Below are 14778 nucleotides of genomic sequence, written 5' to 3'. Positions count from 1 at the left end.
TAGTGCACCAAAGTCCCTATATATCCTTCGATTTGCACGAAATTTGGCACAGCGTAATGAATGAGGTATAGAATGATGTGTGTTAAGTTTCGTGAAAATCGGTTCAGATTTAGATATAGCTCCCATAAACATTTTCGTCCGATTTTATGTAAATGGTGTACCAAAGTCCCTATATATCTTTCGATTTGCACGAAATTTGGCATAGCGTACTGAAATAAGCTTACAATGATGTATGTTAAGGTTCCTGAAAATCGGTTCAGATTTAAATATAGCTCCCATATATATTTTCGTCCATTTTAAGGTAAATAGTGCACCATAGTCCCTATATATCTTTCGATTTGCACGAAATTTGGCATAGCGTACCGATTAAATCTAGAATGATGTGTGTGAAGTTTCATGAAAATCGGTTCATATTAGCTCCCATTCGTCCGATTTATTGTAAATGGTAAATGGTGCACCGATGTCCCTACATATCCTTCGATTTGCACGTATTCTAGAATGAAGTGTGGTAAGTTTCGTGAAAAATCGGTTCAGATTTCTATGTAGCTCCCATATATATATATATATATAAATTCATCCGATTTTACATAAATGGTGTACCAAACTCCCAATGTTCGTGGGATTAACACGAGATTTTGTAAATTGAGACTTGAATGACGTTATTGCGTTTTGTTGAAATTGGTGCAGATGCAGCATTAGCTTCCATATGTATACCGAATGGGTGTCTTCTTGAGATTAAATTTTTAACAATGCCGCGTACCGAATAGCGTGTATAAATTTGTCTATAAATCGTTTTCCATAAATTTGTCCCATGCAGCCCCAAAAGTTTGTAACGCCGCGAAATATTGGTCCCAGACCCACCTTTAAGTATACCAATCTTCATATCTCGACTAGCTGAGTCGATATAGACATGTGTGTCCGTCCGTTCGTACGTCTATCCATTATAATTTGTAAACACGATACAGGCCACAGTTATGGACCAATCTTCACGAAATTTTGCATGTAGGATGGATTCTGGTCAATGAAGACCTCTATTGTTTTTGGTAAAGATCGGTTAATACATAGGGGATGTAATGGACAAAATACTTAATTTTTGTCGGCTTTTCTGGTCGCTCCAGAGGCCACAATTATGGTCCGAACATCGTGAAATTTTACATGGAGAAAGGGATCGGGCCAAAGAATAAGCATGCCTGTTTTGATAAAGATCGGCCAATATTTAGCGTGTCAAATGGACACTGACTTTTGTGTGAAAAATTACAACATTTTTATTCTGGGGCGTATATACTTGCTCCTGAAGGACATATACCCTGGAAGTTGATAGTATATCCAAGAGGTGTTTTTGACCTTCAAATTGATACCAATTATATGGCTGTAATTAGGTAAAGGTGACTATGTGCATAGTATTACTATTACTCCATTATAGGACTGAAATGTCGTGTTGATCGCTTTGAAATTGTACATGAAGTTCGGATTATGGTCAAGGACGACGCGTATACTTTTCGGTGATGTTGAGATTTCATTCAGGGTGCGCATTGAACCGAAAACTTTAATTTTGTCAGATTTTCTAGTTGCTCCTGAGGCAATTATTATATGCAGAACATCGCATATTTTACAAGGTGAAGGGGATCTGAGCAAATTCATAGAGCGGCTGTTTAGATGATGATCGGTCAATATTTCGAGGGTCAAATCTACTAAAACCTAAAGAGACCAATTTTTTTATTTTATGGCGAAAAAAATCACTTCAAAAAAAAAAAAAAAAAAAAAAATGGAAAATATGCTAGGCTTGGAGTTGTTGATCTATAATCGGTAAAAAGAGTGCAAATATCACGAAATATTGCCCAGGATCAGAATATAGAACCGCAGAAAGTTTGCTTTTTGTGGTAGTTGTGTAGGGTATCATATGGTCGGCCCCGTCCGACTATACTACTCCGCTCACTGTTTTTTTTTACTTTGGAGGTTATGTTTCAAAATTTCTACGTTATGTTTTCTTATATATATATATATATAATATTGATAACATAATTTAAAAGAATTTTTTGTTAAATTATTTGGAGGTTATGTCTTTGAATTTCTAGGTTAGGGTTTTTTGATAAGGTTTTAAAGAATTTTTGTGAACTAAAATAAATTTTTTTTTTCTTTTTTCCTTTATGGAAATAGAGGTTCTCATTATTTAGAGTTTCTTTTCATATTAATTTCAAGGTTATGTTTAATAAATCCAAAAAAAAAATTTTTTTTTGAGGTTATGTTTAAGCTTTATCGCGACTTATTTAAGATTGCATAATTTTTAATATATGTTTTTTTTTTTTAATTTGGAGATTATGTTTTCGAATTGTTAGGTTAGGTTTTTTATAAACTGAAAATAATATTTTTGGAGGTTATGTTTAAATATTTTTTTTCAAAGTTTTGCAATACATTTGAAAAATCACGATTATTTTGTTTTTATTTTCAATACAAATTTTCAGTATTTTTTGTGGTTGTATTTTTTGGAAATCTACAAAAATTAATATTAAATTTCTTGCACTGCCATTTAATCGGCCTCCAGCTAATTATGGATAAAATATTAGGTTCAAATATGACAACACCAATATTGACAAAACCTAACCTAGTTGTTGTTGGGTAGTGTTCGTGTGCGACATGCGGGCGGAATATTAGTTTAAGCGGTTGTTCCGTTTGTCATTTGTCTGTTCATTTGATTGTCTGTCCTTTTGCCTAGTTATACCTTTTACTAATAGCGGTCAAACTCACACACACACACATATACCTACAGATTTTAAGGCGCAGCACGTTCTCTCGCTCGCTCGCTCTCTCTCTTAATTTTTTTTCTGTCAATGAGGGGACGTTGAATATTTTTTTACTTTTTTTGCGAAATGCGGTCGACAGCCAAAATTAAAATTGTATTCTTTGTTGTTGTTGTTTGTTTGGCTGTTCGCTATGGTTTTCTAAAACGAAAACGATATCTAATGAAGTCAATTATTAGTCATTTCCGTTGAACGTTGTTTGGTTTTCGTTTTCTCAATTTCGAAAATGGACAGCAGCAGCAGCACAGCGGTGAAAACCCCCCAATGTGTAGCTACACTGCTGGGCCATCACATCAACAACAACAAAAAAATCTGCAGGCAAATAGTTTGGTTTTCTAGGAAGGTTTCGCTACTTTTTTTCTCAAAAAAAAAAAAAAGGAAATCAAAATTATTTGAAGATCTTCAAATATTGATAATTTGGACCAAATTGACCTGATTAATTAGCAGTTACTACCAAAAATTCTTATCTCCCCCTAAAAAATCTCTGAATATCTCACTAACAGCTTCTCAATTAAATATGTGTATGCAAATTGAGTGGGTATTGAAAATCGACATTGTGTTTCAAAATAACACTTTTCTAGTTGTGTGAATAACATGTGTTTTTTTTTTGTTAATTTTAGCCAGGCTAATTTAAAACCAAAAAATCGATGTAAACTCAAAGTTACAATCTTTCCCAGAACACCCACGCACACACACATGATTATTCCGCCAGCGAAGCGTAAAATAATATCGAACGCAATGAACCACCTACTCTCTGGTCGTGTGTGTTATAAAAATGGCCTACTCTATAAATATTTTATTTAAAAAAAAATGCCGAACAAGTTTTTAACCTGGCCCAATGGGATAGACAAGCGGACGTCACACAGTGGTTGGAAGTTGAGAATATGGGGGGTCATACAATGGCAGTTCGGAAAGTTCTTAGCCTAGCACAAAAAGCGCGGTATAAACAGAAAAAATTAAGTGCTTTGGAAACTTCCATCTCTGTTATGAACACATGTTAAATTTTGTTTCGATCTGGAAACTTCCGCATATAGAAACAGGTGTTCAAAAAAGACGCATCCGCAATTTCTAATTTTTCCATTGTAAACCAGTAAGGAAAATAATAGAAATTCGAACTGGGCCGACTATACGATACCCTTCACCACTTTCGGTGTATTCTACATATTTATCCTAACAGATGTCGCCTTTTCGAAGGAACATTGAACATGAAATTGAACGAACTTAAATCTAAATCTGAACCGATTTTCTCGAAACTTAGCACATATCATTCTGGACCTAATTCAGTACCCTAAGCCAAATTTCCTTCAAATCGAAAGATATTTAGGGACTTTGGTGCCCCATTTCCTTCAAATCGGAAGAAAATGTATATGGGAGCTATATCTAAAATCTGACCCGATTTTCTCGAAACTTGACACACATCATTCTAGACACAAATCAGTTTGCTATGCAAAATTTCGTGCAAATCGAAAGACATATAGTGGCTTTGGTGCACCATTTACATAAAATCGGACAAAGTATATATGGAAGCTATATCTAAATCTGAACCGATTTTCTCGAAACTTAACACACGTCATTTTAGACTCAATCGAGTACACCGTGCTAAAATTCCTGCAAATGGAAAGATATTTAGGGACTTTGGTGCCCCATTTCCTTTAAATCGGACAAAACCATATATGGGAGCTATATCTAAATCTGAACCGATTTTCACTAAACCTTGCACACATCACTCTAGACCTAATTCATTATGCTTCGCCAAATTTCGTGAAAACCGAAAGATATATAGGGACTTTGGTGCACCATTTACATTAAATCGGACAAAACTATATATGGGAGCTATATCTAAATCTGAACCGATTTTCTCGAAACTTAACACACATCATTTCAGACTCAATCGAGTACACCGTGCTCAATTTCGCGCAAATCGAATGATATATAGGGACTTCGGTGCACCGTTTATATAAAATCGGACAAAACTATATATGGGAGCTATATCTAAATCTGAACCGATTTTCACGAAACTTAGCACACATCATTCTGGATCTAATTAAGTGCTCTTTGCCAAATGGCATCCTAATTGAAAGATATATAGGGACTTTTGTGTCCAATTAACCTTAAATCGGACGAAACTATACACGGGAGCTATATCTAAATCTGAACCGATTTTCACGAAACTCTGCACACATCACTCTAGACCTAATTCATTACGCTTCGCCAAATTTCGTGAAAACCGAAAGATATATAGGTGCACCATTTTGATATATATAGGTGCACCATTTTGGTGCACCATTTACATTAAATCGGACGAAAATATATATGGGAGCTATATCTAAATCGGAACCGATTTTCTGGAAACTTGACACACATCATTCGAGACACAATTCAGTATGCCATGCAAACTTTTGTGCAAATCGAAAGACATATAGTGGATTTGGTACACCATTTACATAAAATCGGACAAAACTATATATGGGATCTATATCTAAATCTGAACCGATTTTCACGAGACCTTGCACACATCACTCCGGACCTAATTCAGAACTGTATGCAAATTTTCATGCAAATCGAAAGATATATAGTGACTTTGGTGCCCCATTTACCTTAAATAGTACGAAACTATATACGGGAGCTATATCTAAATTTCTTCAATAGGCTTCTTCAATATGGTTCATCCTTTCGTCCGATTTTCTTCAATTTCAATATGGTTCGTTCTGGGGCCAAATAAGTAATCTGTGTCAAATTTCATCCAAATCGGATCATAAATGCGACCTGTACTTTGTTTACAATTTAACACCTACAGACGGACGGACATGCATAAATCGACTCAGAAAGTGATTCTAAGCATATTCTCAAAAGGAACCATGTGTCTACCTCGTTTCCTTTTGACTGTTACAAACATATGCACATAGACCCTGTACCACAGTGTGGCGAAGGGTATACAGATTGCGGATGCGTCTTTTCTGAACACCTGTTTCTATATGAAGGAGTTGCCAGATAGAAACAAAATATAACATGTGTTCATAACAGAGATGGAAGTTTCCAAAACACTTAACTTTTTTCAGTTTATACCGCGCTTTTTGCTCTAGGCTAAGAACTTTGCGAACTGTCGTCGTATAAAGGGGCTCCTTCCAGAGGATTTTTTAATATAGGATACTTAGAGAGTCGTCGTTCTAATGTTTTTTTTTCAAATTTAATTAATTCTGCATTCTTTTAAAAATAGTCAATTTTTCTCAACCACTGTGCCGCCTCGTGCTTCTTTTGCCATCCATAAATATTCAATGATTAAAATTGCATATCTCCAGTGATAGACTGACAGACAGTCGGACACCATGTGGTCAATATGTGGAGGCCTAATGTCTGAGATTCTGCTGTCTGTCAATGCATCGCATCAATGTAAACTTGAATAATTTCATTCGGTGATGCTTATCAGACATGGTTTTGAATTTAAAACTCATCAACTTAATTCCCACAGATTTATGAATATAACCAACCAACCATCAACCAACCTCCAGTTTTTTTTTTTGTCGTTTGGTCTGATTTTTCTGTTTCTTCTGTTTTTTTTTTCTGTGTCACATCATCAACCATTTCCGCATTTCATCAGTAATGTAATGCCTACGTTGTTGTTGTTGGTGTTTTCGCAACAAATAGACACACGTTTTAAATTCATATTCTAAAATGGAAATTTGAAATTTCCATAAAACATTGATGAGGAGAGGAGTAGGAGGAGGAGGTAGAGAGGTGTCAGTGTGGGTTTTATATTACACACACATACACATATCAAATGACTGTTGCTAAGCGAATTTTGGATTTATTTTTTAGAAATATGGCATTAATATTTTAAATTTTTTTTTTGGGTATTTAAAAAAATATATATTTTTAAGGCTTGGCTTGGATTTTAAATTTGTTTACAGGCCCAGTGAAGTTTCAAAGGCCCGAAATGGCGAGGTTTTTAAAAATCTTAAAATTATTATTCAAAAGAATTATTTTACAAAGGCATTGGAGTAATAATAGAATGTAAAAAAAATACGAGGCCTGGTCGGAAAGTTCTTAGCCTAGCGGTATAACTAGAAAAAAGTTAAGTGTTTTGGAAACTTTCATCTCTGTTATTAACACATGTTAAATTTGTTTCGATATGGTAACTCCTTAATATAGAAACAGGTGTTCAAAAGCGCGTTTTTCAACCAAATTCGCAGAAATTTGATATCCTTATTGGGTTCCACATTTCTCCACTAAAAATTATAATTATAGGTCCCCTTTTTTTGTAAGCCCCTCATATAACGGCTCTCCACAATTTTCAGGTTTTGGGGGGATTTCACCGCATTTTTCGCCCGAATTGACTGTAATTTAGTACTTTGAGTTTTCATTGGGTAGCAAAGCTATCCACCAAAAATTATAAATATAGGTCCTCTTTTCGGTTAGCCCCCATATAAAGGTACCTCCTCAAATTTTCGTTATTTTGGGGCTCTTGAGCACGTTTTTCAACCGAATTTGCTGAAATTTGACACATTGAGTTCTTATTGGGTATCAAATCTCTATCCTAAACATTTTAAATATTGGTCCACTTTTTATAGAATTCCCCATATAAAGGTACCCCACAATTGTCAGTTTTTGGCTTTTGACCACATTTGACGGATGAATTGAACCATATTGGCCCACATTGAGCTATATCAGACCTGAATTAGGCATAACACTTCATATAATGGTGACTACAAACGTTCGGTAATTCCTACACAATGTAATGAATATTGGTCCCGCATTAGGTATAGCCTCCAGGGACGTACTCATACAATTTTTTCTGCAATGACAATTTCCATATTGAACCAGCAGCTTCCAACAAACCTCTTCAAAGGCCATAGGCGTGGATTTTTAAAGAATATTTTCTTCATAGGCCATAGGCGTGGATTTTTAAAGAATATTTTCTTCATAGGCCATAGGCGTGGATTTTTAAAGAATATTTTCTTCATAGGCCATAGGCGTGGATTTTTAAAGAATATTTTCTTCATAGGCCATAGGCGTGGATTTTTAAAGAATATTTTCTTCATAGGCCATAGGCGTGGATTTTTAAAGAATATTTTCTTCATAGGCCATAGGACTTGTCTAACTACAGGCGTGGATTTTTAAAGAATCTTCATAGGCCATAGGCGTGGATTTTTAAAGAATATTTTCTTCATAGGCCATAGGCGTGGATTTTTAAAGAATATTTTCTTCAAAGGCTTAAAGGTGTGGATTAAAAAAATTTCAAAAAGTTTCTTTTAATTAGTCAAGTTGTGAATTTCAGAAAAAGCCAAAACTCCGTCAATTCATGGACTTTTGAGAACTATTATTAAACATTCTGGTAATGCGTGGATTTTAAAAAAATATTTTTTAAAGACAATGTAATGAGTTAATGACATTATGGTCATTTGCATTTCAAGAAGTATTTACAACCATTTACTATAAAAAGAAGGTATTTCCATATACAGTGGCTCGCAGCGATCAAATTATATTTCAACTAATTACGTTATGTGATTTGCATGTTAAATATAGGTGGACTCGAGGGGGAGGAGGGATATTATTGAATAGAATGGTAGGAGAGCAAACAGAACAACGGAAAAATAAAATATTTATTTGCTTATACAAATATAAAATGCAACAACAACAATAACAAGAACAGCAATATCAGCAATAACACTAAACATAACACCCCCACCCCCACCAACACCGTCGCTGCCACCATATTCGCGCAACGGAAGTAGTTTTTCCTGTTTGTTGACGTCGTCGTTGTCTTACGTTCGTTCGCTGGCCCGTTCGTTTATTTCGTTCTACTCATTCATTTCGTTCGTTTTATCAAAATGTACACATGGCGCGATATATCCAATGTTTGTTTGTATTATTGTACTCTCTATATATGTATATAGGCGAAAATATGAATGAATGAATGGTTTTTTATTTATATAGATAAATGTATATATGTCGACATGTGTGTACATTAGAGTGGGTTAGATGTGAATGTGAATACAGCAACCCACCCCCAATAATGGGGTTTCTTCAAATTGCTTTCTATTATGAAATATAAGGAAGTCATTTGACTCTGCTGCTGATCAACATTTTCTCTACTTGGTTTGGAAAGTGGTTATGGCAAGGCAACCATCCATAACGGGCGGAGCAGAGCGTGGCGGTGCGAAGTGTAGGCTCACTTTCAGTAAACGTAACAGCAACTTCATGAATTCATTCAATAGTAGCTGCCACCTTTGGTTGTCGGTTTTTTTTTGCTACACACAGCAACACAACACCTCGTTCGGCTGGTGAATGCGGAAATTAAGTCGTCACTTATGAATGCTAATAAATGGTGGTGCCCAATAAATTTTTGGCGGGATAGGTAATCACTTGGAATTGCCAATAATTATATTTATTTGGCATAAATTTGTGTCTTGGTAATTTAGCAGATGATTATGATTTTCCCCCTCCAGACATTGTTTACCAGGAAAAAATCCGTAACGTAGTGTGAAACTATATTCAAAAACGGAACTTGAGGACTGAGTTGTAAAAAATATTTTGAAAAAGAAAATCATTGAGGATTTTTGAAAACCTATTTTAAATCAACCGCCTTGATGAAAGGCGATATAGAATAGATTGCCAAAATTTTGCATAGAGTCGTCTTTTGTCTGCAGGCAGGTCAAGTTCGAAGATGGGCTTTTCGGTCCACATTTAGGCATAGCTCCCATATAAGGGTACCCACAATTTTTATTGCTACATTGGGTTCTTATTGGGTACTAAATGTCTCCCCAAAAAATTATAAATATAGGTCCACTTTTTCTGGTAGCCCCCATATAACGGTACCCTTTTCCGCTGAATTAGTTGTAATTTAGTATTTTGAGTTATTAATAGGTCCCAAATCTCTCCACAAAAAATTATGAATATAGGCCAATTTTTTCGGTTAGCTCCCATATATGGGTACCCCCCAATTTTCGGTATTTTGGAGTTCTTGAGCGCGTTTTTCAACCGATTTCGCTGAAATTTGCTACATTGGGTTCTTATTGGGTACTAAATGTCTCCCCAAAAAATTATAAATATAGGTCCACTTTTTCTGGTAGTCCCCATATAACGGTACCTCCTAATTTTCAGTATTTTGGGGATTTTGATCGTATTTTCCGCCGAATTAGCTGTAATTTAGTATTTTGAGTTATTAATAGGTCCCAAATCTCTCCACAAAAAATTATGAATATAGATCCACTTTTTTTAGGATAAGGGTACCTCCAATTTTCGGTATTTCGGGGTTCTTGAGCGCGTTTTTCCACCGAATTCGCTGCAATTTGGTATGTTGTAGTCCTATATGGTAACAAATCTCCCTACAAAAAATTATTAATATTCGCCCCCTTTTTGTGGGGTAGTCCCCATATAACCTCCTTTTTATACCCTTCACCATACTGTGGTACAGGATATTATGTCTTTGTGCATATGTTTGTAACAGGCAAAAGGAAACGAGATAGACACATGGTTCCTTTTGAGAATATGCATAGAATCATTTTCTGAGTCGATTTACGCATGTCCGTCTGTCCGTCCGTCTGTTCGTCCATGTATTTTTGTGAACAAAGTACAGGTCACATTTATTATCCGATTTGGATGAAATTTGGCATAGCTCACTTATTTGGCCCAAGGACGTACCCTGTTGAAATTGGGAAAAATCGGTTCAGATTTAGATATAGCTCCCATATTCCCTATATATCTCTCGATTTGCACGAAATTTGGCACAGCGCAATGCATTAGGTCTAGAATTATGTGTGTTAAGTTTCCTGAAAATCGGTTCAGATTTAGATATAGCTCCCATATATATTTTCGTCCGATTTAATGTAAATGGTCCACCAAAGTCTCTATATATCTCTCGATTTGCACGAAATTTGGCACAGCGTAATGAATTAAGTCTAGAATGATGTGTGTTAAGTTTCGTGAAAATCGGTTTAGATTTGGCTCCCATATATATTTTCGTCCGATTTAATGTAAATGGTGCACCAAATTCCCTATATATCTCTCGATTTGCACAAAATTTGGCACTGCGCAATGCATTAGGTCTAGAATGATGTGTGTTAAGTTTCCTGAAAATCGGTTCAGATTTGGTTCAGATTTTCGTCCGATTTAATGTAAATAATGCACCAAAGTCCCTATATATCTTTCGATTTGCACGAAATTTGGCACAGCGTAATGAATTAGGTCTAGAATGACGTGTGTTAAGTTTCCTGAAAACCAGTTCAGATTTAGATATAGCTCACATATATTTTTTAGGCCGATTTAAGGTAAATGGTTTACCAAAGTCCCTAAATATCTTTCGATTTGCACGAAATTTGGCACTGCGCAATGCATTGGGTCTAGAATGATGTGTGTTAAGTTTCGCAAAAATCGGTTCAGATCTAGATATAGCTCCGAAATTTATTTTCGTCCGATTTAAGGTAAATGGTTTACCAAAGTCCCTAAATATCTTTCGATTGGCACGAAATTTGACACAGCGTAATGAATTAGGTTTAGAATGATGTGTGTTAAGTTTCGCGAAAATCGGTTTAGATTTAGATATAGCTTCTATATCTGGCCAAATGAAAAATTTTATATCGGCTGCAGAATGACATGTTTATGGATCCAATTACATTTTACTGGTCCTTTAAAAATTCACAATATACCCAAGGTGGTGAAGGGTATTATATAGTCGGCCCCGTCCGACTTTACTACTTTCCCAGTAAGTTTATTTTAAAATAGTTATCTGAATTGTTCCGCGTTTTGAGTTTGGTTCTAAGACTCTGTTGTAATCATTTCACCTTCGGAGGATAGCGAGATAAAAAATTAGAACGTAAGATTCGAAAATGAACTATAGCCGCCATTTAGACCTAGACCCTGTGTGGAGTTTCCAGAAGCAGTGGACCGATATTCCCTATCTTCGATTTTGTTTGGAATAAATAATAAGATGGGCAAAGTTTGGATGCAATTTAAATTTTCTGAAACGGATTTGGTCTAAAGAAACATGGGATCTAGAACCAATATTTCGATGAGGCACATTTTCAAACACTATTTTTTTAAACAGCGGCTTTATGAGATAAGAAAAAAATAATAAAAATCCTCATTTGATGGCTATTTTTTTAATATCCATCTTTATACGTCTTTGAAAAATATTTTCGAAAAAATCCACAACTTCGTTTCATACCTTCATTTAAAAAAAATAGAGAACCTATAAAAATATTTTTTTACAAATCCCCAACTTGATGGGTTTTTGAAAATAAATATTTCCCACATTGACCCTGTTGGTCGAGGCCCCCAATAGTTCTGCCATAAACAAAAAGCGGCTTAGTGTGTCACATTATTACTCCGGTGGGGGCTAGTTGACAAAACTATGTGGGGTTCAACTCATACGCAACAATCTGAGGCACCACCAACACACAAACATTTTGTGATTTGGTACTTAATTTGTGTCACCCCCACTGTTGCCATGAGTGAATGTGTGGCTGGCTGACTGACTGAATGTCTGAATGAATGAATGCATGAATGAATAATGACAACAAATACGACCACGTTTTTGTTGTTGAATGTGGCAGCGGCACCATAACCGAAATTCGTTAGTTGGTTTTTTATTTATTTGTTCAAAATCAAGAGGCTGTCTCTCAGTCTGGCCTGTTGGTTATCCGCCTGGCTGGTTGGATGAATGGTGGACTGTGTCTGACTGATGTTTGTTATTATTTTGTCAATTATTTAGTTTATCACATGTTGTTCTTGTTTTTTTTTTTGGATGTAATCATTTTTTTCTTTTCCAATTTCTACTAATTTTGTTGTATTTTCGCTTGTTTTTTTTTAGTATTCCGCCATTCGTATTGGTCCCGTCGTAAAACGTGATGTAATGAAGGCTTCAACAATGTTGGAACATGAGCCACAGTAAGTATTGCAAAATTGCATTTATTATTCGAATAGGATGAAATTTGGCACAGTTCATTCATTTGGCCCAAGGACGAACCCTATTGAAATTGGGAAAAATCGGTTCAGATTTAGATATAGCTCCCATATATATTTTCATCCGATTTAAGGTAAATGGCGCACCAAAGACCCTATATATTCTTCCATTTGCACGAAATTTGGCTTAGCGTACTGAATTGAGTCTAGAATGGCGTGTACTAAGTTTCGTGAAAATCGGTTCAGATTTAGATATAGCTCCCATATATATTTTCGTCCGATTTAAGACAAATGGTACACCAAAGTCCCTATATATCTTTCGATTTGCACGAAATTTGGCACTGCGTACTGAATTGAGCCTAAACTGATGTGTGCTAAGTTTCGTGAAAATCGGCTCAGATTTATATATAGCTCCCATATATATTTTCGTCCGATTTAATGTAAATGGTGCAGCAAAGACCCTATATATTCTTCCATTTGCACGAAATTTGGCACAGCGTACTGAATTGAGAGTAGAATGATGTGGGCTAAGTTTCGTGAAAATTGGTTCAAATTTAGATATAGCTCCCTTATATATTTTCTTCCGATTTAAGGTAAATGGTGCACCAAAGTCCCTAAATATCTTTCGATTTGCACGAAATTTGGCACATCGTACTGAATTAAGCCTAGAATGATGTGTGCTATGTTTCGTGAAAATCGGTTCAGATTTAGATATAGCTCCCATATATATTTTCTTCCGATTTAATGTAAATGGTCCACCAAAGCCCCTATATATCTTTCGATTTGCACGAAATTTGGCACAGCGTAATGAATTAGGTCTAGAATGACGTGTGCCGATTTTCGAGAAAATCGGTTCAGATTTATATATAGCTCCCATATATATTTTCGTCCGATTTAGATAAAGGGTGCACCAATGTCCCTATATATCTTTCAATCTACACGAAATTTTGCGTAGAGTAATAAATTAGGTCTAGAACGATGTGTGCTAAGTTTCGTGAAAATCGGTTCAGATTTAGATATAGCTCCCATATACATTTTCGTCCGATTTGATATAAATGGTGCACCAAAGACCCTATATATTCTTCCATTTGCACGAAATTTGGCTTAGCGTACTGAATTAAGCCTGGAATGATGTGTGCTAAGTTTCGTGAAAATCGGTTCAGATTTAGATATAGCTCCCATATATATTTTCGTCCGATTTAAGACAAATGGTACACCAAAGTCCCTAAATATCTTTCGATTTGCACGAAATTTGACACAGCGTACTGAATTGAGTCTAGAATGTTGTGTGCTAAGTTTCGTGAAAATCAGTTCAGATTTAGATATAGCTCCCATATATATTTTCTTCCGATTTAATGTAAATGGTGCACCAAAGTCCCTAAATATCTTTCGATTTGCACGAAATTTGGCACAGCGTACTGAATGGAGTCTAGAATGATGTGTTCTAAGTTTCGTGAAGATCCCTCCGATTTTACATAAATGGAGCATCAAACTCCTAATGTTTGTCCGATTAACACAAAATTTTGCACAACGTATCAAATTGAGACTTAAATCACGTTATTGGGTTTTGTTGAAACTGGTGCAGATACAGCCATAGCTTCCATAGGTATTTCGAACGGGTGCCTGATTGAAATCGTTTTCCATAAATTTGTTCCATGGTACACAGGCGACTCTAAATCTACTCGAATCAAATTAAGGTTCCTTCGACGGAACATTGACATACGATTGTAAGGATACATATGTACAATATACCCAAGTGGTGAAGGGTATCATATAGTCGACCCAGTCCGATATTACTACTTCCCTTACAGGTTTTTAATTGTATTTAATATTTTAAAGATATAAGAAAATTATTTTTGGGGGTCACGAAGATAATTATCACAAAACTCCAGCTATCTTTGTCCCAGCTGTCATTCAATTCAATTGTCATGGTTAACTAGTGACAGACAAAGAAAATTTAATTTAGCTTAGAAGAGGAATGCCGGTCTTTAAAATCGGAGAAAACTGCTCTCTTTTGGTATGATGATTTTTTTACATTCATTTACTTTGATTTTCGACCTCCAACACACACACGCGCACT

At 35.5% G+C, this 14778-nt stretch overlaps 1 protein-coding gene across 2 annotated transcripts in view; it reads left to right on the top strand.

Moving 5' to 3' along the window:
• Positions 1-14778, top strand: part of LOC133324364 (eukaryotic translation initiation factor 5B) — a 54800-nt gene that overhangs the window by 11055 nt on the left and 28967 nt on the right. For both annotated transcript variants that reach the window (XM_061533208.1, XM_061533207.1), the window contains one exon: positions 12607-12683. In XM_061533208.1, the coding sequence (XP_061389192.1) occupies positions 12607-12683 (77 nt within the window). The remainder of the gene's footprint in view (positions 1-12606; positions 12684-14778) is intronic.

This window comes from Musca vetustissima, unplaced genomic scaffold (genome assembly GCF_032173495.1).
Source record: "Musca vetustissima isolate MV318-11 ecotype Yass unplaced genomic scaffold, APGP_CSIRO_Mvet_v1 utg5380, whole genome shotgun sequence".
Lineage (NCBI taxonomy): Eukaryota > Metazoa > Arthropoda > Insecta > Diptera > Muscidae > Musca > Musca vetustissima.
The sequence above is the reverse complement of the archived record's forward strand: the minus strand, read 5'-3'. Positions and strand labels throughout refer to the sequence as shown.